The 21955-nt window shown below is 47.1% G+C and overlaps 2 protein-coding genes across 2 annotated transcripts; both read left to right on the forward strand.

Moving 5' to 3' along the window:
• The first annotated feature begins 1383 nt into the window (after nucleotides 1-1383).
• On the forward strand, nucleotides 1384-10782 carry NONO (non-POU domain containing, octamer-binding). The gene is made up of 11 exons (XM_015408954.1): nucleotides 1384-1498; nucleotides 2272-2418; nucleotides 4232-4452; nucleotides 5106-5407; nucleotides 5852-5947; nucleotides 6251-6447; nucleotides 6551-6635; nucleotides 7161-7263; nucleotides 7454-7496; nucleotides 8461-8570; nucleotides 9928-10782. The coding sequence occupies exons 2-11, from the start codon at nucleotides 2280-2282 to the stop codon at nucleotides 10063-10065; spliced, it is 1434 nt and encodes a 477-aa protein (XP_015264440.1). The 5' UTR covers nucleotides 1384-1498; nucleotides 2272-2279; the 3' UTR covers nucleotides 10066-10782.
• A 1180-nt stretch (nucleotides 10783-11962) lies between these two features.
• LOC107108552 (mitochondrial ornithine transporter 1-like) lies at nucleotides 11963-21770 on the forward strand. The gene is made up of 7 exons (XM_015408998.1): nucleotides 11963-12133; nucleotides 16653-16769; nucleotides 18139-18397; nucleotides 18657-18797; nucleotides 19041-19213; nucleotides 20646-20804; nucleotides 21164-21770. Exons 2-7 carry the CDS (start codon nucleotides 16700-16702, stop codon nucleotides 21289-21291), a joined length of 930 nt encoding a protein of 309 aa, XP_015264484.1. The 5' UTR covers nucleotides 11963-12133; nucleotides 16653-16699; the 3' UTR covers nucleotides 21292-21770.
• The last annotated feature ends 185 nt before the right edge of the window (nucleotides 21771-21955 follow it).

Genomic DNA, 21955 nt, shown 5'->3' on the forward strand with positions numbered 1-21955 from the left:
TACCCCTACAGGAAAATGGCATTTTCCTGGTTGCCAAACAACCCCCTCTGAAGCCTATGATTGCAAACAATTGCTGTAGCCAGTTAGTTAGTTGCCCAGCCTAACCCTATGCATTTCTACTCCCATTTCAATGGGATTAACTCTCAAGTAAATACAGGATTTGGGAATGAGACATCTATGTTTTGAGCAGAGCTCCAGAGACACCATTACCACCGTACCCATGACTCAGTTCTGGTCTTCAGATTTATATTACCAATCATATTTAATTATTTAGGTTGTAAGCCTTTGGGGTATGGACATTGCTTTTGGGAACACTGTTGTTACCTCCTCTGAGTCCCAAATATAAATCAGAACAAAAAGCCAGTAAATAATTGTGCAGACATCTGCAACCTGGATTATGAAATGGTAGCTTGCTTTCCCATTGGGCCTGCTGAAGCCTTCTGGATGACTGTGAAGCTCATGTAATCCTTCGCCAACAACGTTCTTTCAATTGACAAGCTCATTTTGCCCATTTTGAACATACGTTGATGGGCAAACCACCATTGTGTCCTTCTCTCAGTATGACACAGCAAGAGAAATACGAGGACACATCAGGCTGTAATCAGTGTTCCCTCTAAAATGAGTTAGTATGAGTTTTTTTACCCCCGGCTCACACATTTTTGTTTTAGCTCAGGAAGGAGGGCTCCAGAGCTAACTAATTTATGCAGTAGCCAAATCGCTTGCTTACAACTGTAATGCCAGTAGCTCACAAAGCAGAATCTTTGCTCACAAGACTCCACAGCTTAGAAGGAGCATTGGCTGTAATGGTTATGCACCACACTTACTAGGGACTAAAACCCATTGAACACGGCAGCGGTTAGTAAGCACGCACAGGCTTGGCCTGCACGCTTTGGGCCTTTATCCTGTTGCCAAGCCCAACAATGGCGTGAACTAGAACTATTCCAGAACCAATACCGCTAATGTGCACATGCTTTTTAAAAAATCATCAGACGAAAGCGCAGTGTCCTTGTCCCCCTCCGACATGGCGGCCAGCCACAGAGCAGTAGACTTATTGCGTCTCGGTGGCCGTGATTTGGCTCCCTGTCTCTTTAAGAAGCAGCGCCCAGCTCACTGCGCATGCGGAAAAACCGATGCGGTCACGTCTCAGTTGATTTTTTTTCAATCCCCCTCCTGCCCCTTTGTCCCTTTCTCGCCTCTCACCCAACCTTAACTGTAAGGCTTTTGATTGGCAGCAGTTTGCGCGGGCCGAGAGGAGAGCGTTCGGCCAATCAGGAGCACCGAAGTCTATCCGCCTCGGAGTCGATTTTTGATAGGCATTATTTCGGGCTAGTGGACGGAAAGTGGAGGGGAAGTCTCTTGGCCAATGAGGCACCGAGAGGGGCGGGCGGAGTAGCACGCAGCAAGCTCTAGCGGACGGTTTCCGGCCGCGCGCGCCCTTTTCTCTTTCCCCTCCCCCCGGCTTCGTCGCTTTCTTTCTCAGTTCGGCAGCTTTTCTGAGGTAAGGAGACCTTTGGGGGTCGCTGGGAGATTCTGTGGAGGAGGGGGGATGAGCTCGGTCGACCTTCGTCCATTTTCGCGTTATAAAGCCCGGGCCGCGGGGGGGGGGCTCCGTGCTGATCCCCGGCCTTCCCCACCGCCGCCACTCGGTCTGAAGCACCCTTGGCCCCGCCCTTCGTTCCTTGGCCCGCTCCGTTGCTGGGAGCAGAGGCGCCAGTGGCCGGTCTAGGCTCTCCCACGCGTCTGGGAGAAACGAAGCTTATCTAGAACCAATGTTTGTTCCTGACTAGCAGTGGCCTGTCGGGTTTGCTCAGCATCCCTTCCTGGAGATTGAAGGGGGGGGGTGTCATGGAATTGCCGCTGTCGCGAAGCTCCTCTGTGAACAAATAGAACGGTCCTAGTCGGATTTGGTTTAGCCTCGTTTCATCTGGCTATAAGCGGCGTTTCGTGGCCCTGTGCGGAGATGGAACCAGTTGGCAACTACCATCCCTCCCCGCAACGGTCCAACTTGCTACGAGAAGTTGTAATGTATGCTTTTTCTTGAGGATTGATGAAATTGCTTTGGACTGAATCAGTTCAAGCTCTGCCTCGTATACTGAGCGGGGCAGTGGCTTTGCAGGTTCCAGTGAGGTACTGCTCACCGAGTTCTTTTTACTGGGAGATCCTAGGAATTTAAACCTGAACCTGCTTTATGCCAAGCAGGTGTTACTCAGGTATGGGTTTTCTTCCTTCTGTAAAGTCACTAATGTGTTGTCATGCTTATTCTCCTACCAGAGTGAAAGATGCAGGGCAACAAGGGCTTTGCAGTGGAGAAGCAGAATCACACTCCACGAAAGCAACATCAGCACCACCAGCAGCAGCAACAACAACAACAGCAGCAGCAGTCTGCTCCAGCTAATGGGCAGCAGGCCAACAACCAAAGTGAGTTTGTGCTTGATAGGAAGAGTCTTGGTAGCCAGATAATGTTATTTTGGGTGGTGGAGTGGGGTTAATGTTAGTGTATGTCTTATTCTGAAGTTTCTTTTTAATATCTTGTTGGGTGCACGTTTGGAAAAATAAACTACCGGTCTTCCTTTCTTTACATGTTCCCATGTTAACATTTTATCTTCACAGAAGATTTTTATACCTGTGAAGCTTTTGATTCATTTGTATGCATTGAAAAATTGTTGATTGTGACCATATGAGCACACATAGCAAATAAATAAATATATGTACACGCGCGCACACACACATATATACACACACAAACACATATACACATATACATACAGGTGTAAAGAACATAAGAGAAGCCAATCTTGGATCAGGCCAGTGGCCCATCCAGTCCAGCACTTTGTCACACAGTGGCCAAAAATACCAGGTGTAGTTATCTTATGTGCAAATAGCATCGTTTGGAATTTTGCAAAGTGGCCCATAGGTCCCTGGATCTCTGTATACACTTCGTTGTCCATTCCCAGCGAAGTGAATATCACAGAAGATCTCTCAGTAGTTCTAGACATACTATTGGAGACCAGATTCTTCAGGAGTAGCCTAGAGCAGCGTTTTCCTGCTTCCATGTGTGAAGTGCAGAAGAGGTTTTGCACAGCACCAGACTTTGGTAGGATTTACAGTTTATATATGTCGATTGTGCTTTTTTGGTTTGAAGCCGTGTGGTTGGTCTTATTGCTATAGTGGGGTGGTATTTTTAAATCAGTAGTATCAATTAACAGATTGGAAGTGGTGTTCTGTGGCCTCAAATAGGCACTTTGCAAGTGTGGCCCAGGTTACCATGGATTATGACTTTGTTCCTAAAAGTGTTATAAATTGTAAAAGGTTACAAATTTGTTATGTCATTATTGTGTTCAGAGTAGTTAAGGTATCAGAATCTATTGGTCTCATCATTAGTAGTCTAAGAATGTGCATCTTGTTGAATTACAAGGAGTTCTGCACAAATTACGAGCCGAATTAAATGATGCTACAATGCATGTGGTGGTGTACGGGGTAGCTGTACTGGCGCTTGTATGGTGAATCCTGTGGGCCAGTTGATCTTCTTTCTAAGATTTGTTGCTTCTCTCTGCTTAATGAATACCCTAGACTTCCTTCTCAAGCAGGGCTTACGTGTTCTTTTCTTCTCTGCTGTGTTGCATCTGGCATTTTTAGCTCTTGCACCCCTCATGCATCTTTTTTTCTGCCATCACAGCAGTACGTACACAGTTTCAGGTACCCGGGAACATTAACCTTGGGTTAGGTTTGCCTGTGATTGGTCTAAGGCACTGAGTGGTGTCTGCTGTAAATGGGGTTGTGTTTTGATTGTCTCTTGAGTTACTCCTCATAATTGTTAATTTTGTAGACTTTAGAGCTCCAGGCCCTACCTCCTGCTGTCACTGGTAATGCCTTCCCACTGGCACTCTCCTATGGGTGCTGCTAATTATCTGTTGTCTTGGACCTATCCTTTCAGCTGTTGCAATGTTCTGGCTGTCTCATAGGTGGCTTTGCATCACTAATTTGTGGCCAAGTAGAACAGTTGCTCTGTTGGGTGAAGGCTGCTACAGGCTTCCCCCTTTTGGACAGGCTGCAAGTGTATAGTCACATGATTATGGTTCTTAGCAGTTTTCTCTCAGGATCTCTTACTTGTGTTAATCTGCTGCTACTGTTAAAATAGTTGGTGGTTTGATATGTTGGAAAACTTGGCGATTATTCTGACTGTTGTGCTGTTGAATGTGTTAACACTTGCATTTGTTCCCCCATTTTGTAGAGCGATTCTGTACCTTATTCCCCTCAGATGAAGGCCTGACAATTGATTTGAAGAATTTCCGAAAGCCTGGAGAAAAAACCTTCACTCAGAGGAGTCGGCTTTTTGTAGGCAACCTGCCTCCTGATATCACAGAGGAAGAGATGAGGAAGCTGTTTGAAAAATATGGGAAGGCGGGCGAAGTATTCATTCATAAGGACAAAGGCTTTGGCTTTATCAGGCTGGTGAGTGGCTATAGGTGGGCTTGGGGAGTTTTGGTTGCTAGAGATTACTGTGTTCAGAGAAGTAAGTGTGCTGCATATGGTACTGTCTTCTGTGAAAATAGTGCTACCTCATTTTTTCTTAGAGATCCTCCAGAACATGTTGATTGTTTCAACAGAACAGGACAAACTCGAGTGCTGTTTCTTCTTGCAGACAGCCCCGCCCACATCTTTACCCATCTGGGCTTTGTTTTAAAGGAATTAATCAGAAAGGGAGGAAAGTGGTAGCTTGATGAGATGCTGGTGTTGAGGGTGTCTCCTGCATGTGAGATGCCTTAGCTAAATGTTAATTTCTATCTAAACCTCTCCAAAATGACATATTCCAATAAATGTCTTAACTGGAAAATTTTAGAAGCTGTCTACTCTGGACTCCTGTTCCTGTGTTTCTCTTTCATTAGTCCATACATCTTCCAGCATTTACTCATGGTGACTTCCTGGATTGCTTTTAGTCACTGTCTTAAGAGAATTACTTTACCTTTATGTATTTAGTTCTGGAGTCTTCCTTTACCTCTTCAGAAATACATTTGTTCTGGCAAGGACATTGCTTGCTCATCCTATTACATGAGCTGGAAAACATAGGTTTGGGCTTTAACAGGTGGTGCACCTTTTGTCTCCAGGAAACCCGAACTCTGGCTGAGATAGCCAAGGTGGAGCTGGACAACATGCCTCTACGTGGGAAGCAGCTACGTGTGCGTTTTGCATGCCATAGTGCCTCCCTGACTGTCAAGAACCTGCCTCAGTTTGTGTCTAATGAGCTCCTGGAAGAGGCCTTTTCGATGTTTGGCCAAGTGGAGAGGGCTGTCGTGATTGTGGATGACAGAGGCAGGCCTTCTGGGAAAGGCATTGTGGAATTTTCAGGGAAACCTGCTGCTAGAAAAGCCCTGGACAGATGTAGTGAAGGGTCCTTCTTGGTAACTACGTAAGTTTGAAGTGTGAGGAATCTTGGACCTGAGTGGGGTGGGGAAATGCTCTTATTCAATACCAGTGGTGCTTATGTGATCTCTGCCTTTGTTCACACTGAAGAATTACAAGGTTGGTAGTCACTAGGGGTGGATGGTGGATGGTGGTGGTAAAAAGTGCTGTCAAGTTGCAGTCAGCTTATTAAGTTTTCAAGGCAAGAGACATTCAGAGGTGGTTTGCCATTACCTGCCTCTATGTAGCAAGTTAGCAACCCTGGACTTGTGGTCTCCCATCCAGATACTAAGCAGGACCAACCCTACTTATGAGGTCTGATGAGTGGGCTAGACTGGGTCATCTAAATTAGGGGTGATGGTAGTTGCTCTCCTAAAGTAAACTTGCAGCAAAACTAGTTAGTTAGCAGTCATTTGAAATTTCTACTGAATTTTTTTGTTGTTGTGTTCAGGTTCCCTCGACCTGTTACTGTGGAGCCTATGGACCAGTATGATGATGAGGAAGGTTTGCCAGAAAAACTGGTAATCAAAAATCAGCAATATCACAAGTAAGTGCTGAAAGAAGGCGGAAAGGTTATTCTCTTAATGAAAGAGGTGGCTCTTCAAACTCATCTTTTGCTGGCAAACATGTTTATTAGACTTCCATTGTTCTGTTCATCCTTTTCACAAAAGATCTTGTTATAGGACAGAGTAAGTGTTCAGACAAAGCTAGGCTTCTGGGCTACGCTTCCTGAAAGTGCACATACCAGCTAGTGTGCTCAAAACGTGGCACTTGGCTGCCATCACCTCATCCTGTAATTCTTATTCAGCGGTGGTTGCCCCCTAAGTGAATAGACTCATCCATCTTTCAGGGAGCGTGAGCAGCCTCCTCGGTTTGCACAGCCTGGCTCCTTTGAATATGAGTATGCCATGCGTTGGAAGGCTTTAATCGAGATGGAGAAGCAGCAGCAAGAACAAGTGGACCGAAACATCAAAGAGGCACGGGAGAAATTGGAGATGGAGATGGAGGCAGCTCGTCACGAGCACCAGGTCATGCTCATGAGGCAAGGTGAGCACCACTTGCACTTGCGTGCCATGGCTGGCTGACTGCTGGAGACATCTGGTGCAACAGTGAAAGGGTGTGAAACTTTTCTTATGGATGCTTTTTCCAGACTTAATGAGGCGCCAGGAAGAATTGAGGAGAATGGAGGAGCTGCACAATCAGGAGGTGCAGAAGCGTAAACAGCTGGAACTTAGGTAAGCAGAAGATGAATTAAGCCAGTCCTGTGGTGAAGGCAGGCTCTATAACAGGACTGTTATTAGTCTTAACTCTGTGTAGTGTGGGTCTGTTGCTTGCAATTTATTTCCTGCAGAGCTAAATACTCTGCAGCTGCTTTATAGCGTGGCTTGGAATATGCCGCTGGCTTACATATGTGGCCCTGTCTCCCAGATGGATGACCTTTCAGCTTACCTGACCAGTACCTGTATCATTCTTCTGTTTTTGGGATGTAGGTGATTAGCGTCGGTTGGACATGTCGTACCAGGCTACCTCCTGTAGGATTCTTCTCTGGTCCTATGTAGCTTGCTTCTGAAGGAGGAAGCTGTCTCCACTGGTGTGTTTGGAGCTCTGGGCCAGAACAACTGCCTGGTGCATCTCACTGTACAGGTTGTTGAGTACTAACTAGGTTGTCCTTCAGAGAAAACTGTGCTGGAATGAGCGTAAGCAAGATGACTTTTGATGGCCCTCCACTCAGTGAGACTATTCGGGAGTTTCCCTTTCAGGCAAGAGGAGGAGCGCAGACGCCGTGAAGAAGACATGAGGCGGCAGCAGGAGGAAATGATGAGGCGACAGCAGGAAGGATTCAAGGGGTCCTTTTCTGATGCGGTAGGTGCTGTCCTTTTTTGCCCAGGATGGGGAAGGGGGAGGTTAGTATGGCGTGGCTTCTGATCTGGGCAGAGGGCTGCAATGTAATTCTTTACCCATTATTTAGAGTTTTAATAGACACTTCTAGAGGTCTAAGTATAGAGAGGCCTTCGTCAAACAAAGTTATCTCTTGGATTTGTGTGTCTTACAGAGGGAGCCTCCAGATATGCGAATGGGACAGATGGGCATGGGAGGTAAGCTGCTGTTGTGTTCAAGAAAAGTACAGTTGTAACTGGTAGTTCTTGGGGGTTTTTTGTTTGGGCTGAGATGCTTCTTCATTGGACTTACCATTGGATGCTAGTAAGCTTTTGGAGGATTAATTCATTTCTAAAACACTTTTCATTCTGTAACTTGCATGTGTTGGAGATCTCCTTTTATCAGTCCACTATGCCAGGTGTGTTCTTCCATTCAGGAGCTGTGTGGTAGGTGAACTGTGGTCTCTGCAGTGCTGCCCAGAGGCTGTAGAATGATTGCTTTTTTCCTACCCACTGCCTTAATCAACTAGTGTGAAATTCTGTTTTTCTTTAATGGCTTTTAGAAAGGATGGCAGGGCTCCCCTCTTTCATTTGGTCTGTGGTTTGACAATAGATTTTTATCAGAATGAACTGCTACTATAATCTGAAGAAGCATGCCTGCACATGAAAGTTTATACTCGGGAGTTAGACATTTTGGTCTTAAAGGTGCCACTGGATTCAAACACTGTTGCTTCTGACCAACATAGCTACCCATCTGAATCTATCGTTGTATTTGCTTTATGACATACCTGTGGTATTAATTGGTAGGTTTAATTTGGGGTCAGTTTATGAGCCTTTGAAAAAATGGCAGTTAGAGATGTGGGTGGGACAAAAGATAAACATTTCTGGTGGTAACCATCAGTAGGGAGGGAACTGCTGCAGGATCGCAGTGGAGAGGGTATTGCAAGGTGCACATGCCTCCTAGAGAAGGGATTGTCCAAAGACCAGGGAACAAGGCCTGTTGTGATGAGCTTGCAGTTGAAGTTCCAGGCCCTGGCCACAAGGCTGAGTAGCCTGCTTAACTGTCTGGAGACTGTAGCAGCTGAAATGGGCTTTCCAGTTGTTTGTTTATACTCCTTCCTTGCTGAGCTTTCAGTGTGCAGCAGCCCCCCCCCCGCCCTCATGCATATTGCTTTCTCTCCAGGTGCTATAGGCATGAATAACAGAGCGACAATGGGGGGCACCAGCGTTCCAGCAGGACCACCTCCAGCAACTGGTCCTGGTCCAATGATTCCTGATGGAGCCATGGGAATGGTAATGTCATCAAAGAATCAGATTTCATAAGAATTGTAATCAGATTTGATTTGACATGCTTCCAAATGGAAGATTTGCACCATTTTACAGACTAATTTGTGTTGTCCAGACAAAGATACCGTCATAATAGAAGAAATGGCTTTGTGAAAGCCTACAGTGGCTTTGTGGAAAACCTACAAAGGTATTTTAAGCAAGCAAGTCAGACTACATCCCACAGGGATAGTGACCCAATTTTGATCTCTCCCCCACTAGGAGTTGCTCACTTGTATTGGCAAGCATTGCTTTTGCATATTTCTAGCATACATTTCTAACTAGTTGCAACGCAGGGCGTCCCCTAAACATTTTATCCTACTACCCTTCTTCAAAGGAGCTTGGTGCACCTTATAGTCTGTTCTCCTTTCTTTCTCCTGTGACATAGGTGAGGCTAAACGATGGTCACCCCATGAGTTACGTGGAAGCTTGAGTTCTAGGCTAGCATTCCAAGCACTACATTACCCAGATGATGTCATGAATAGAATCCTGCCCACAAAGCAGTTTGGTTTTTTTAGCTGTTGTGGGCTTCGATAAAGTAACAGAGAATGTCTAAAGCAGATTGCACTCTGAGACAGACTTGCCTAGTGATGTGTCCCACTAACTGCAGGTGATGCCCAGATTAAAACAGGGACACAACTAGATACGTGTCGGAATATCTACCAGTTATATCAGTGCCATAGTTTGTCTTCTGCCATGGGGGGGCAGGTAGTAGTTGTTTCAGCCCCAGAACAGGGAGGGGGGTGCTACAGGTTTCTCATTTCATCATGGTATCCCTGATCCCCAGCATTTATGCCAAATGTCCAGGCTCCTTGGGCAGAGATTTAGTGTATGATGGCTTGTTTTTAGAGGTAGGACAGAGAGACTTCTGCGTATGTTCTGCTTTTATGTCCATGGGAAATGCAGCCATTAAAAACTAATGGCTTCTTCTGTATCCTTGAGTTTTCCTCTTTGGTGTACTGGTTAAGAGTGGTGGACTCTTAATCTGGAGAACTGGATTTGATTCCCCACTCCTTCACATGCTGCCAGCTGGGTGACCTTGGTTCAGTCACAATTCTCTCAAAGCTGTTCTCTCGAGCAGTTCTCTCAGAGCCCCCTCAGCCCCACTTACCTCACAGGGTGTCTGTTATGGGGGGAGGAAGGGAAGGAGATTGTAAGGCACTTTGGGACTCCCAAGTGAAGGACAGGGGAGTCCCTTCTGTTTGAGGTATTTGAAGAGTAGGGAAGTACTCACAATTTTGAGGCTCCTCAGAGTTGTTAGTGGAGTTGCAGTAGGCTGCAAGGGATATTCTAACTCAAGCTTTTTTTCCTCCTCTCTTAAAACAAGACTCCACCGCCACCTACGGATCGCTTTGGCCAGGGCAGTGCAATGGAAGGACTTGGAACTATGGGAGGAAATGCACCAGGATTCAACAGAGGAGCTCCTGGGGGAGATTTTGGCCCAAATAAGCGCCGCCGGTACTAATGGGGGGAGATGGGTTGACAGTGCCTCAGCCACCTCCCCAGGGGGGCTGGCCTTGGCAAAGGGGTACACAGCCTGACTTTGTAAAGGGTTTAGTAAACGCCACAAGGCGCATTCCTACAAACCACAATGTGAAAATGGATCCCAGGAGGCTTCAGTAACTGTAGTATCAGACCAGACTAGGACCTTGCTGTCGCTCTCATTCCCAAGCACCTCGGCACAGGTTCAGCCCTCCCAGTTAACTCAGCTGCAGTTGCAGGATTTCCTGTTTAACCTCAGTCCTCTGAACGCGTCTTCAGAGTGCTGAGGCAGATCCTGTAGTATGTACACGTGGGTAGTTTCAAATGGCTTATCATGTAGAGGGAGGGGGGATTTTTTTTAAAAAAAAAAACCCTTGTAGCTTTTTACTTTATTTTCTGGACCATTTTTCTTTACTGTAGCTGGTTGTTGCAGGCAGGAGGGGCAGGTAGTGGTGGTGGTTTGCAGATGAATTATTCAATGTGTTGTACCATTATTTTTTACTGGTAGAAAAGTACAATCTGTTGAACAAGAGAATACTCCAATTTCCTGTTAAAAGATTCAGTTGAAGAGATTTGTATAACCTAACCTTGCCTGTCTTGTGTAGAAGTATGAGACTTTGTGTGAACCTGAGCTGTAATCGTCTACTAACAGGTTGAGTTTGTCTGAAGACTGTTTCAGGAATGCACATTAAAAGGGATTTTAAGCCTTTTTCATCTTGTGTGTGGTCTCTTTTGCTTCGTGGGATGGTGCACTTCTGGTTTATTGCCACTAGAGGGAGTCAAGCAGTTGCCTTTCCGGACCTGTTGGAAATGGCAGCCAAATCATCAGTATTGCTGAGAAGGCCTAAGGCTCTGTGCTTCAAGATGTCCCCACTCCTTTTCCAGCTTTTTCCCCTGCCCTTGCAAAGCCAATATGCTCTTTCTTGTCTGATTGAGCTGGTAGTTCTAGTGTTTACCAGATGCCTTTGTTTTGAATTTTGCCGCCTTCAGAGCCTTTGTTTTGAATTTTGCCGCCTTCAGAGAAAATGGTATGGCATCTGGTGGTTAACATCTAAGTCGGGCTGTCCAGGTTAAAATCCTCACTCAGTCCTAAAGTTCCCAAGTGTCCTTGGGCCAGCAGCTATCAACCTGACCTGTTTCGCTGAGGATAAAAGTTGCGGAGGGGAAAGGCACCTAGACTGCCCTGAGCTGCTTTAAAAAAGGATGGGATTTATGTCGAGTAGAAGGGAAAGATTGTATGTGGAACTTCAGGGTCGAGGTGGAGGTGGAGAAAAATGCCACACTTGACCCTCCGTATGGGACCCTCGTGAGAGTCAAGGCTCCCTGTCAGTCTGCAGGAGAATGAATGAGTCTTTCTCAAACTGTTTCCTCTAGGGGTGGATAAATTGATTTGGAAGGAGCAAGAGCTGGCCCATCTGTGAAATAAAGAGGAGCACTGGAGCCAGAAGCAAGAGTCCTTTAGCAAAGGCCTCTCCTTGCCATAGCAGGGTGCTGGGGGGGGGGAGGGATCCGTGCTCTGGCCTGAATAAATGAAGCCATTTTGGCAGTCATGAGAACCACGTGTTGTACCTCCCATTTACAATGCAACCCAACACCAAGCATTGCCCACATTGTTGGCTAGTGGCGGTCCGTAGTATGCTGCCTGCAATCCTCAGCTTGTTACTTCAGGGGTGACCTATCTAGGCATAGTGGGGCTGGGCTGTTTGGGTACAAAGAACCTCCTGTTGGAGGTCAGTGTAAGGCAAGCCAGATCTCACAGTGGACTGCTGAAGCAACTTCACAGCAACTTGCCTCCTATCTAGAAATGTACTGGGAAGCTGCAATCAGCCAGCCAGGACCTATTGTTGTAAACAGCATAATCCAAGATAAGAGCCTGGATGACCTCTTTCCGTAAGAACCTCGGCCCTATATAAACAGGGTGTGCTAGAAGGCTGCAGAGGAAGGGGCACTAGCACTGCTCAAAGTTCATCCAGTCTCCAAGCATCGTCAGCTATGGCGCTTGCAAGTTTTTTGCTTCGCGGAGCTGTTGGCTGCTAGAACTTCTGTTGTTGGTATGTAGGTATCTGCTTAATTTTACTCAAGCCGAGGGTGGGGGCAATGTCATCAATGGTTCATTTACAGAGAAGGGGATATTAAATTCCCAGTGCTTACAACTGAGCTATGGCATAATTGCATGGGGAGTGAGGGAGATAAAACAACATGTCTGGGGAGTGGTTTTTTTCTCCAGTCCTTTCATACTAATAATACGGCAGCAAGTTGTTAACTGGGCTGCTGGTTAATATTTTGGAGGTCTGTTGGGGAGGAGTGTGATGATGCAAATAGCAAGGCATCATAGCACTGGGGAAAACAGGCATGTTCAACGCTTCCACAGCTGGTTATGTAGAGGCTTCACTGCAGTCATACACCCCGTTCTGAGAACAATGTGTGGCGGAAGCATTCTTCGCTGCTGTTTGTGAATATGACCAAGACAAGAGTGTTGGCTCCTCTTTAAGTGGAGGTGCTTTGTCTGCATCCCTCCTGCCCTCATCTGTGTAACAGCTAATGTGTCTGACGGAGCTGCCGCCAAGTGTATTGAGGCTGGCTGACTAGCCACCACAGAAACACGATTAGTGTTCTCCAAAGCTGGCATGAAAGAGAAAGGCGCACTGATGGGCGGGAAGGGTAGCTGAGGTGACTTGGCATGAGGCTGCTGGAAGCTGTAATCAACAACTGGAATTTCACCCGTGCACAAACTTGGCAGGCAGAGTTCAGCTGCATGATGGTAATCACTGTCCCCTTCTGACATCCAGCTTGGGCTATCCTCAGCCTTCCAAGGGTCTCTGAGCAGGATAAACACATGTTCTGTAGGATTCAGTGTTTTTTAAGTGGCCTATATGCTACACACTTGTTATGACCCAAGCTTTCTATAGGCATAGCTCTTGCACAAAGTTCCTTTGGTGGGCTGGACCTATAATTCAGAAACAGTAGTAGTCAGGCTGTCTGATATGGTACGGCAGAGTCATAAAAACCTTTTCTAACTGGGAAGGAGGTGAGGCTGTGGCCTGTAGAGGAACCTGGGTCCATGGTGGAAACCCCCCCCCCCACTCGTCATCCATTTTTGCCAATGCCTAACTGCCAGTTCTTAGCGGAGTCTCAGATTTCACAGTAGTAAAATACTGTAAAATTTCCTGTAGTAAAAGCCGCACATTTTTCAGAGTTCCAGGGTAAACGATATTCTGTTGCTCCTATTGCGATTTTTTTTTTTTGCCCAAGATTTCTTAACTTTTGAGAGTTAATTCCACAGAAGTGTCATCGTTCAAATAGCTTTTGTTTTCTGGCGTGGGTCTGATCTCATCACAATGCAGGGCAGAGGTTAAACCTCAGCAGTAGATCCATCTCTGCCTGGAGTGAGGAAGGAGATAACCTCAGACAGAACACAATGGAGCCTACCCTAAAGCAGGAAAATTTCCTGTGCAACATTCGGGGGGGGGGGGGGGGGGCGGCCCACCCTGCTTACCTAAACCCTCAATAGTTCAGCCTGATTCACTGACAGCCACAGATGTATCAGGACACAGCTATTTTGCGGATAAAGTTTTATTTTCTACATGGGGCTGCCCTTGTCACCAATCCGGAAGCTGCAGCTGGTACAAAATGCCACGGCCAGGTTGCTGATGGGAATCCCGACTTGGGAGCACATCCGACTTGTGCTAAAGACGTTGCACTGGCTGCCTATGGCATACCAGGTTCACTTCAAGGTGCTGGTTCTCACTTTTAAAGCCCTTTATGGCCAGGGACCTGCATACATTCCCCATATGTATCCCAGAGGACGCTGCGATCTGGGACCCAGAATCTGCTGGCTCTCCCGAGTTTCAAGGAGGCCAGACTGGTGGCAACTAGGGCCAGGGCTTTTTCGGTAGCGGCTCCACTCTGGTGGAATTAGCTCCCAGAAGAGACCAGGGCCCTGTGGGACCTTTTACAGTTCCACAGGGCCTATAAAACGGAGCTCTTCTGCCAGGCTTTGGGAGCTGCCACCACTACTACCTCTACCACCAACAATTGACACCCACGTGGTAGAACCCTGACCTGCTGGACCCTTAAATACTGCCTGAGCCAATTACTCGAGACAGTTGAAGAAGACCAAGGAGCTGGCGGTAAAATGAGGAACGTTTGCTAGCATTTTATTATGTCTTGGTTTTAACATTGTATTTATATTAATTGATGTGATTTTACACTATTGTATTGTCAGAATCTTATTCTGTCTGCAAGCCGCCCTGAGCCAGCCTAGGCCAGGAGAGTGGGATAAAAATCAAATAAATAACTACTTCTGAATCATGAAATGGGTCTATCTACTAGGAATGCATGCAAAGAAACAAATACCTTTGCTTCAAAAAGTCCTTTTATGGATCAAAAACTGGCTAATTAATAGAAAACAGAGAGTGAGTATAAATGGGCAGTTCTCCCAGTGGAGGGGGGTAAGCAGTGGGGTACCACAGGGATCAGTACTTGGTCCACTGCTTTTTAACTTGTTCATTAATGATTTGGAGTTGGGAGTAAGCAGTGAAGTGGCTAAATTTGCGGATGATACGAAGTTGTTCAGGGTGGTGAAAACCAGTGAGGATTGTGAGGCACTCCAAAGGGATCTGTCAAAGATGGGCAAGTGGGCGTCAACATGGCAAATGGGGTTCAATGTGGCCAAGTGCAAGGTGATGCACATTGGAGCCAAAAATCCTAACTATAAATACACATTGATGGGGTCTGAACTGGCAGAGACAGATCAAGAGAGAGATCTTGGAGTTGTAGTAGATAACTCACTGAAAATGTCGAGACAGTGTGTGACTGCAATAAAGAAGGCCAATGCTATGCTGGGGATTATTAGGAAGGGTATTGTAAACAGATCAGCCAATATCATAATGCCGCTATATAAATCAATGGTGCGACCTCATCTGGAATACTGTGTGCAGTTCTGGTCACCACACCTTAAAAAGGATATTATAGCTTTGGAAAAAGTGCAGAAAAGGGCAACTCGAATGATAAAAGGGTTGGAACACTTTCCCTATGAGGAAAGGTTAAGGCGCTTAGGGCTCTTTAGCTTGGAGAAATGACGACTGAGGGGTGACATGATTGAGGTTTATAAGATTATGCATGGGAAAGAGCAGGTAGAGAAAGAGGTACTTTTCTCCCTTTCTCACAATACAAGAACCCGTGGGCACTCCATGAAATTGCTGAGCGGTCGGGTTAGAACAGATAAAAGGAAGTACTTCTTCACCCAAAGAGTGATTAACACTTGGAATTCACTGCCACAGGAAGTGGTGGCGGCTACAAGCATGGACGGCTTCAAAAGGGAATTAGATAAGCATATGGAGCAGAGGTCCATCAGTGGCTATTAGCCACAAGGTATAGATAGGGACTCTGGGGCAAGTGATGCTCTGTCATCTTGGTGCTTGGGGGGGGGGTCAACAGTGGGAGGGCTTCTAATGTCCTGGCCCCACTGATGGACCGCCTGATGGCACTGGTATTTCTGGCCACTGTGGGATACAGAGTGTTGGACTGGATGGGCCTTTGGCCTGATCCAACATTGGCATCTCTTATGTTCTTATGTTCTTAACTGTGTGTGTTCAAGACAGATCCATGTTCATAACTTTGATATAAACTAAACTTAGTAAATCATCTGTTTTTAACATGGGCAGTTACCATGATCAAGGCCCACCACCACCACCACACACACTCTGCTATAAGAGCAAATGGGTCCACACAACTTTACCAGCAGCATTTCCTGGAAAGGGGGAGGTCACTTGTGCCCCTTTGATGGAGCAGAGAGTGCTCTCCCAGTCTGCAGCAATGGACCAAGATTCATCAATGGGATTTCTGCTTGTCACAGAAGCCTTGCTAGATGAAAACCTAGCAACCTTCAAGAAGTGTGTAGGGTTGCCTGTATTTCAACCTACCGTGTAGATGGCCCTTTAAGAGTAGTTTGAACTGCTGCAAGGAGCAACTGATCATACCTAGCATCAGGTAATGAAAAGCTCCACCTGTGGATGTCTGGGTTTTCCCTTGGTAACTTAAAGAGCATCTCTTGGCCTGAGGTTAGGCTGTCGAGGACAGGAATTGACTGCTTCTATTCTTCCAGCACCCTGTAGGCAGGGTTTCTGTTCTCCAGTCCTCTGACATTGCATTGTTACGTGGTCATCATCTCCCAAGACTGGGCTGTGGGAGCAGACTGCCACTCCTGGACTGATGCTTGATTACATGTCCCCACCCTCATTTCTCGACAATAGTGGGGAGCAGAACCAAGCTGTGCCCAGTCTCTTCCCCCTCTTTATAACATCAGCAGCCTGAAGCAGGATGGAATAGCCATCCATGCCCCACCCCTTTTACTTCCCCCAGGCTTCTTACATTAGGAGGATGTTCTGGCCCCTTACTTGCATTGCTGGCATCATCTTCTTCCACCCTTCATTCATAGCACTGTTACTCACAGCACTGTTCCCTCCCCCATCCCTTCAATTTGGGAATAAACCATTTAAGAGATAGTGAGAGAAAGCTAGCTGAAACTGCTAATCCCTGCTTGGCTTTAACTGTTTCCGTTCCCCCCAGCCTGGAAATCTGCTTTGGACCCCTGCACTTTTACTGCCTTCACAGAGATGCCTTCTGAACAAGCCAGAGTCCACCCAGTGGTGCAAATGCTTATTGATTTCACTGCAGGGGCTGCTGGTGAGTCTTCGTGGTGGTGGGGGACTGGTAAATGGAGCAAACCCTTTGATGGAGCTTATTAGAGACCAAGGATGGTTGGTTGGGGTGGATTTGGGGACCTTGGGCATTGGCTGCAAGGTAAAGGAAAGCATATAAAACTTGGGTAAGAATAATGGAAGATTGAGTTCCAAAGCAGAGAATGGGGAGGGACTCTTGTGGGTCTGGGATGGGTAGAAAGAGTGGGTTGTCTGTAATTTTTCATCTTGCCAGGGTAACGTTGTTATTTTCTTTGCCCAAGTGGCTGAAAGGAGGCTCCTTCCATGCTGGCTGCGATCTGCATTATTGAAACTGCTGCCCACGACATGCTAAGGGCCAGCAACTGGTAGCCTTGGCCTAAAGCGTGCCTCCAGGTGTCAGCTCTGTAGGTGAAGGAGGCAGGGAGGTAGCAACAGTTTGTGGCAACAGGATTTGCTGTCAAACATCATAAGAGGACTGTGCTCTGCTTATGTTCTCAAACTGGTTATCTAGCCAAGCTGACTGCTGACTATCCCTTAAGTATTTATTTATTTATTTATCAGACTTATACCCCGCCCTCCCCCGTAGGGCTCAAGGCGGCTAACAAGGCAAGAAATCTTGCAACAATAAAACATAATTCATATAGTTAAACAATTATACAATTTAAAACCAATCCCAGTACAGATTTAAATTTAAAGTGCTCGTTGATCTTCATTTCCAAAACCCCCAAAGATGACGGGCCAAGTCCAGAGGTTCCCCATAGTCGTTCAGTGGTTTCAATATTTATTCAGATGTTCAAGAATTCAGATGTTTCCTTCCTAGGGCCTCTTCCACCCCCCATGATGACAATATAGCAGGCGGGCGGGGGGCGGCGGCCCCTACTCGAAAGCCTGGTGGAAGAGCTCCGTCTTGCAGGCCCTGCGGAACTGCATCAGGTCCCGCATGGCCCGGATCTCCTCCGGGAGCTCATTCCACAAGGTAGGGGCCGCCACCAAAAAGGCCCTGGCCCTTGTAGCGACCAGTTTTTTCTCTGGGGCCCGGTACAGTTAGTAAATTTTGGGCCCCAGACCATAGTGCTCTTGGGGGAACATACGGGGAAAGGCGGTCCCTCAGGTAGGCTGGACCCAGACCATGTAGGGCTTTATAGGTAAGAACCAGCACGCCTGTTAAGTACTCCTGTTTCCCAAACACACCCATTCAGGGGAGACCCCATCACAGTTGCTTAGAAAATGGTCCATCGTGTTGGGTGAGTGGAGAAGTCAGGGGATCTCATTTTTGGTGTTTTCTATCCAGTTATGTTTCTGGTGGTAGATTTGGAAAGGTGTGCATTGCAGTGGATTTTGGAAGCAAATGGCACTGACAGGGTTCCTTGCAGGAGGTGTAGCCTGTGTGGTGAGCGGGCAGCCCTTTGACACCATCAAGGTGAAGATGCAGACCTTTCCAGCCATGTACCGGGGCTTCTTCGACTGCTCAGTCAAGACCTACCAGCAGGAGGGCATGTATGGTCTCTACCAGGGCACCACCCCAGCGTTACTGGCCAACATTGCTGAGAATGCGGTGCTGTTTGCCTGCTATGGGTTTTGCCAGCAGTTGGTGAGGCAGCTCTTTGGACTTGGCAACATTGTGGAGCTCAGGTAGGGAAGCTTCTCGCACATGAGGTTGGTAACGCTGATGTAAAGTGGTATTCACAGAGCCCCAAGGGGAAGTGGTCTGGTGGTGGTACCTCCAAGTGCATCCTCCACAGTGTTGGCTCCTTTTGATTGGCAAAAGACAACCTCCAATAGGGATTTTAGCAGTCTGGAGGGTCTAGATTCAAAGCTGCTTCTTAGTATGGACTGGAGGTGGGTTTGGCAACTGTTTTTCTCCTTTTTAAGGATCTCTCTTCCATTACAGCGACTTGCACAGGGCAATTGCTGGCTCCTTCTCCTCCGTCTTCTCCTCCATGGTTCTATGCCCCACAGAGTTAGTGAAGTGCCGGATGCAAGCTCTCCATGAGATGAAAGTTACAGGACAGACAGCTCTTTCACAGCGCAGGTACTCGAAGACGAGACACAGAGGTTCAATGTAGGCGCTACAACCAAAAGTTGTACATGAAGCTGTACAACTCCTTTTCAGAGCCACCTTGTGACCATCGATGCGTCTTGTGTTGATGAGTTCCCCAAATGAATCCTGTGTTGCAAGCAGAAGTACTTCCTTTTTGTTTATATTTGCATTCGATTTTGCTTCTTTCTTCCTCCACACTGTTCATGGGTCACAGGATTCCCCTCCCTCTTGCAGCTCCACATGGACTGTGATGAAAGCCATCTTCCAATCGGAGGGCCCCTTAGGTTTCTTCCAAGGCCTGACCAGTACATGGCTGCGGGAGGTGCCTGGCTATTTCTTCTTCTTTGGGGGTTACGAAGTCAGTCGAAGCTTCTTTCTCCAGGCTGGACAGTCAAAAGAGGAGTTGGGTAAGCAAGGCTGGCTGATGACTGCAACCTCAGGTTACCAGTTGCTCTGTTTTGTTCAGGAATTGGAGGAAGTTAGTTGGAAAGACACAAGGCTGACCTAGAGGTTCTATTGGAATAAATGCACTGAACCACAGGAACTGGGCTTCTGCTTGGGTAGTTAGCAAAAGTAGCTATAAGAAAAGGGGATGTGTGCATGTTTTGCAGTTGCAACATGCAAGCAGGGAACAGACTGGACACTGAATTTAGCATTGGAGAATTTCAGCTCTAAGCACTGCCTCAAAAGCCAAGGCCAGGGTTGTATGAGAGTATTTCTTTGGGAAGCTGTTATGCACAGTATGCTGGTCTCCTAGTTAGTTGGTGCTGGACAATGCTCTGAGGCCCCATTCCAACTTGGCTTTCTTGCTCCCATGCCTGCTGCTTGCCTGCCTGCCTGGAATGCCTCAACATTTTAGGAAGTGTATAAACTCTGCTGACAGCTCCTGTCCCAAGCAGAATATTAGATGACTTTGTCCATACACAGGAGCCCTGTGAAAATACTAGTGCTCTTTTTTTTTGGGGGGGGGGATGTGTGGTGCATGCAGGGACACTGATCTAGATGGGGAGCTGGCTGCTTGCTTCTCCTCAGTCCCAGCAAGAAGGTCCTACCCGGGTATCTTGACCCAGGATCTTCAAGTAGAAGGGCTCCCTACCTCTGCTGCAGGTCCCTTGACCCCTAGTGCTTCCTTAGGAGTTGCCTGACCTTGTTGCAGCCATGGCTGTGCTGCTGCTGATTGCTTGGCTTTCTCTTCTGCCAATGATGGTTTGTTTCTGGGTGAATAATGACCACCAGGTTGTAGCTTATGGTTGCAGTGACCCCTTGGGAAGCAAGTGGTGGGCAGGGTCTTGGCACTCCCTTACCACTTTCCAACATACCTGCTCAGGTGCAGCACTGAGGTCACACTCTCCTCGCCACCTGACAGGGCAATACAATGGCTGTCTACCCAAGTGGTTATGTGCATGCTTGAGAAATATTTGTCTGTTCTTGGCCAAACCTGGTAACTCTGAGAACCACAGCTTGAACCCTGGTGCTCTGCCAATACTTTCCTGCTAGGCTCAAAACCACTTACTGAAATCTCTCTCCCTTGCTCTGCTCTTCTGCTTGGCCTTTGTGCAGTCCCACCTATAATACTGTGCCCTTGGAACCAGTAGGGAAGCTTGCAGACACTGGAAGGGTTCCACCCCAAGGCATTCTGAGCCTTGAGCATGTGCTTAGGGGACAGCCAAGCAAGCTCCCACTCTCCCTTACTGGGGGGGGGGGGAACCAAGTACTGTTATGAGTCCAGGGCATGGAGCATTCTGTGAGGTCTGGGGATTTCTAGAAGGTTCTGAGAGTTGATTTGTACCATCCATTTGACAACTGTCAATGACCAGTATGGGCAACTTTGTTTTGTAGGAGCTCTTCCTGTCACAGTGAGTGGTGGAATTGGTGGTGCCGCCTTCTGGCTGGCTGTCTATCCCATTGATTCAGTGAAATCTCGGATTCAGGTGCTGTCTATGGCTGGGCGGCAAAATGGCTTTCTGCTTTCTTTCCTGCACATCTTACGGACTGAAGGCAAGTGCTGCATACAAGTCTGGTCTCCTCAAATACCAGCATGGTATAGTGATTAGTCTTGGACTGGGAATCTTGGAAACCCAGGTTCAAATCCCTACCCTGCCATGGAAGCTCGCTGGGTGACATTGGATCAGTCATTTTCTCTCAATGTAACCTACATCACGGGGCTCTTGGAGGAGGGAAGAACAATGTTTAAGCTACTTTGAGTCCTTGGAGACCAAAGTGGGGTATATATATCAAAGTAAATGCCATGTGTGTGGAGAGGAATGGGCTGTACCTCGGTCTGTGGATCCAGCTTCTCTCCAAAAATGGCCCTCTTCCTCCTGGCCATACTGATTTGCCTTGTATTTATGTTGCAGGCGTGATGGCTCTTTATTGTGGGCTCATGCCCACAGTGATCCGAGCACTGCCTTCCAATGGTGCCCTCTTCCTTGCCTATGAAATGACCCAGAAAAAGCTGACCAGCCTGAGTGAAAGGACAACCTGACAGCAGTGTCTGGTCCTGGAGCAAAGGACTCATGTGCAAGATGGAGCAGCACTTGAACTTCCCTCTTTTTAATGGGACTGCTTACAGCCAAGCCCACTCAAAAGGTTCTTAGAGGACATGCCAGGCCTGAGAGAGAGAGCAGGCCTTTTTGGATTTCAGGGTGTCTGTCGGTGGGGTGGAAGCAGGAGAAAAAGACCAGAGTCCTCCTCTCTTGGCACATGTCCTGAAGACCTGCAGTGACAAAGGCCATTTCCCCCCTAAGAACAGCAGGACTTACCGGGGGAGGTATGTGATGGGAAATGACCAAAGGCATCCTTCTCCCATTGCCTTCCCAACCTCCGTGTCATGCGGGGAATTATTTTGAAAGAGTCTATCTTCTTTTTTTTAGTACAATAAAAATGTGTGTCTCAGCCACTTCTGGTTCATATGTAATATTTCTGTGCCACTGGCAGAATGAGGCCCTGTGAGTTGGGGACTAGCTCGGCATTCTCATTTGTTTTTCTCTCTCACGTTCACACTATGTGTTTTATACTGGGAAATGTACAGCTTTGTGTGGGTTCCTAGGAAACCCAGAAATAAATTTGGTTTCTGCAATCCTGGTATGTTTCTTTCTCTAGAATTGCTCTCCTGGAAGGTTGTGTCCTTGTAGTTAATGGACAAAGTA

Source organism: Gekko japonicus, unplaced genomic scaffold (genome assembly GCF_001447785.1).
Source record: "Gekko japonicus isolate JY-2015 unplaced genomic scaffold, Gekko_japonicus_V1.1 scaffold19, whole genome shotgun sequence".
Lineage (NCBI taxonomy): Eukaryota > Metazoa > Chordata > Lepidosauria > Squamata > Gekkonidae > Gekko > Gekko japonicus.

Excerpts from the sequence above, each read along its gene's own strand:
- LOC107108552 (XM_015408998.1), top strand. The coding sequence starts at position 16,700 with ATGCCTTCTGAACAAGCCAGAGTCCACCCAGTGGTGCAAATGCTTATT. Across the intron at positions 18,398-18,656 it reads GGCAACATTGTGGAGCTCAG|CGACTTGCACAGGGCAATTG; the intron begins GTAGGGAAGCTT and ends CTTCCATTACAG. Across the intron at positions 19,214-20,645 it reads ACAGTCAAAAGAGGAGTTGG|GAGCTCTTCCTGTCACAGTG; the intron begins GTAAGCAAGGCT and ends TTTGTTTTGTAG.
- NONO (XM_015408954.1), top strand. The coding sequence starts at position 2,280 with ATGCAGGGCAACAAGGGCTTTGCAGTGGAGAAGCAGAATCACACTCCA. Across the intron at positions 5,948-6,250 it reads AAAAATCAGCAATATCACAA|GGAGCGTGAGCAGCCTCCTC; the intron begins GTAAGTGCTGAA and ends TCCATCTTTCAG. Across the intron at positions 6,448-6,550 it reads GGTCATGCTCATGAGGCAAG|ACTTAATGAGGCGCCAGGAA; the intron begins GTGAGCACCACT and ends TGCTTTTTCCAG.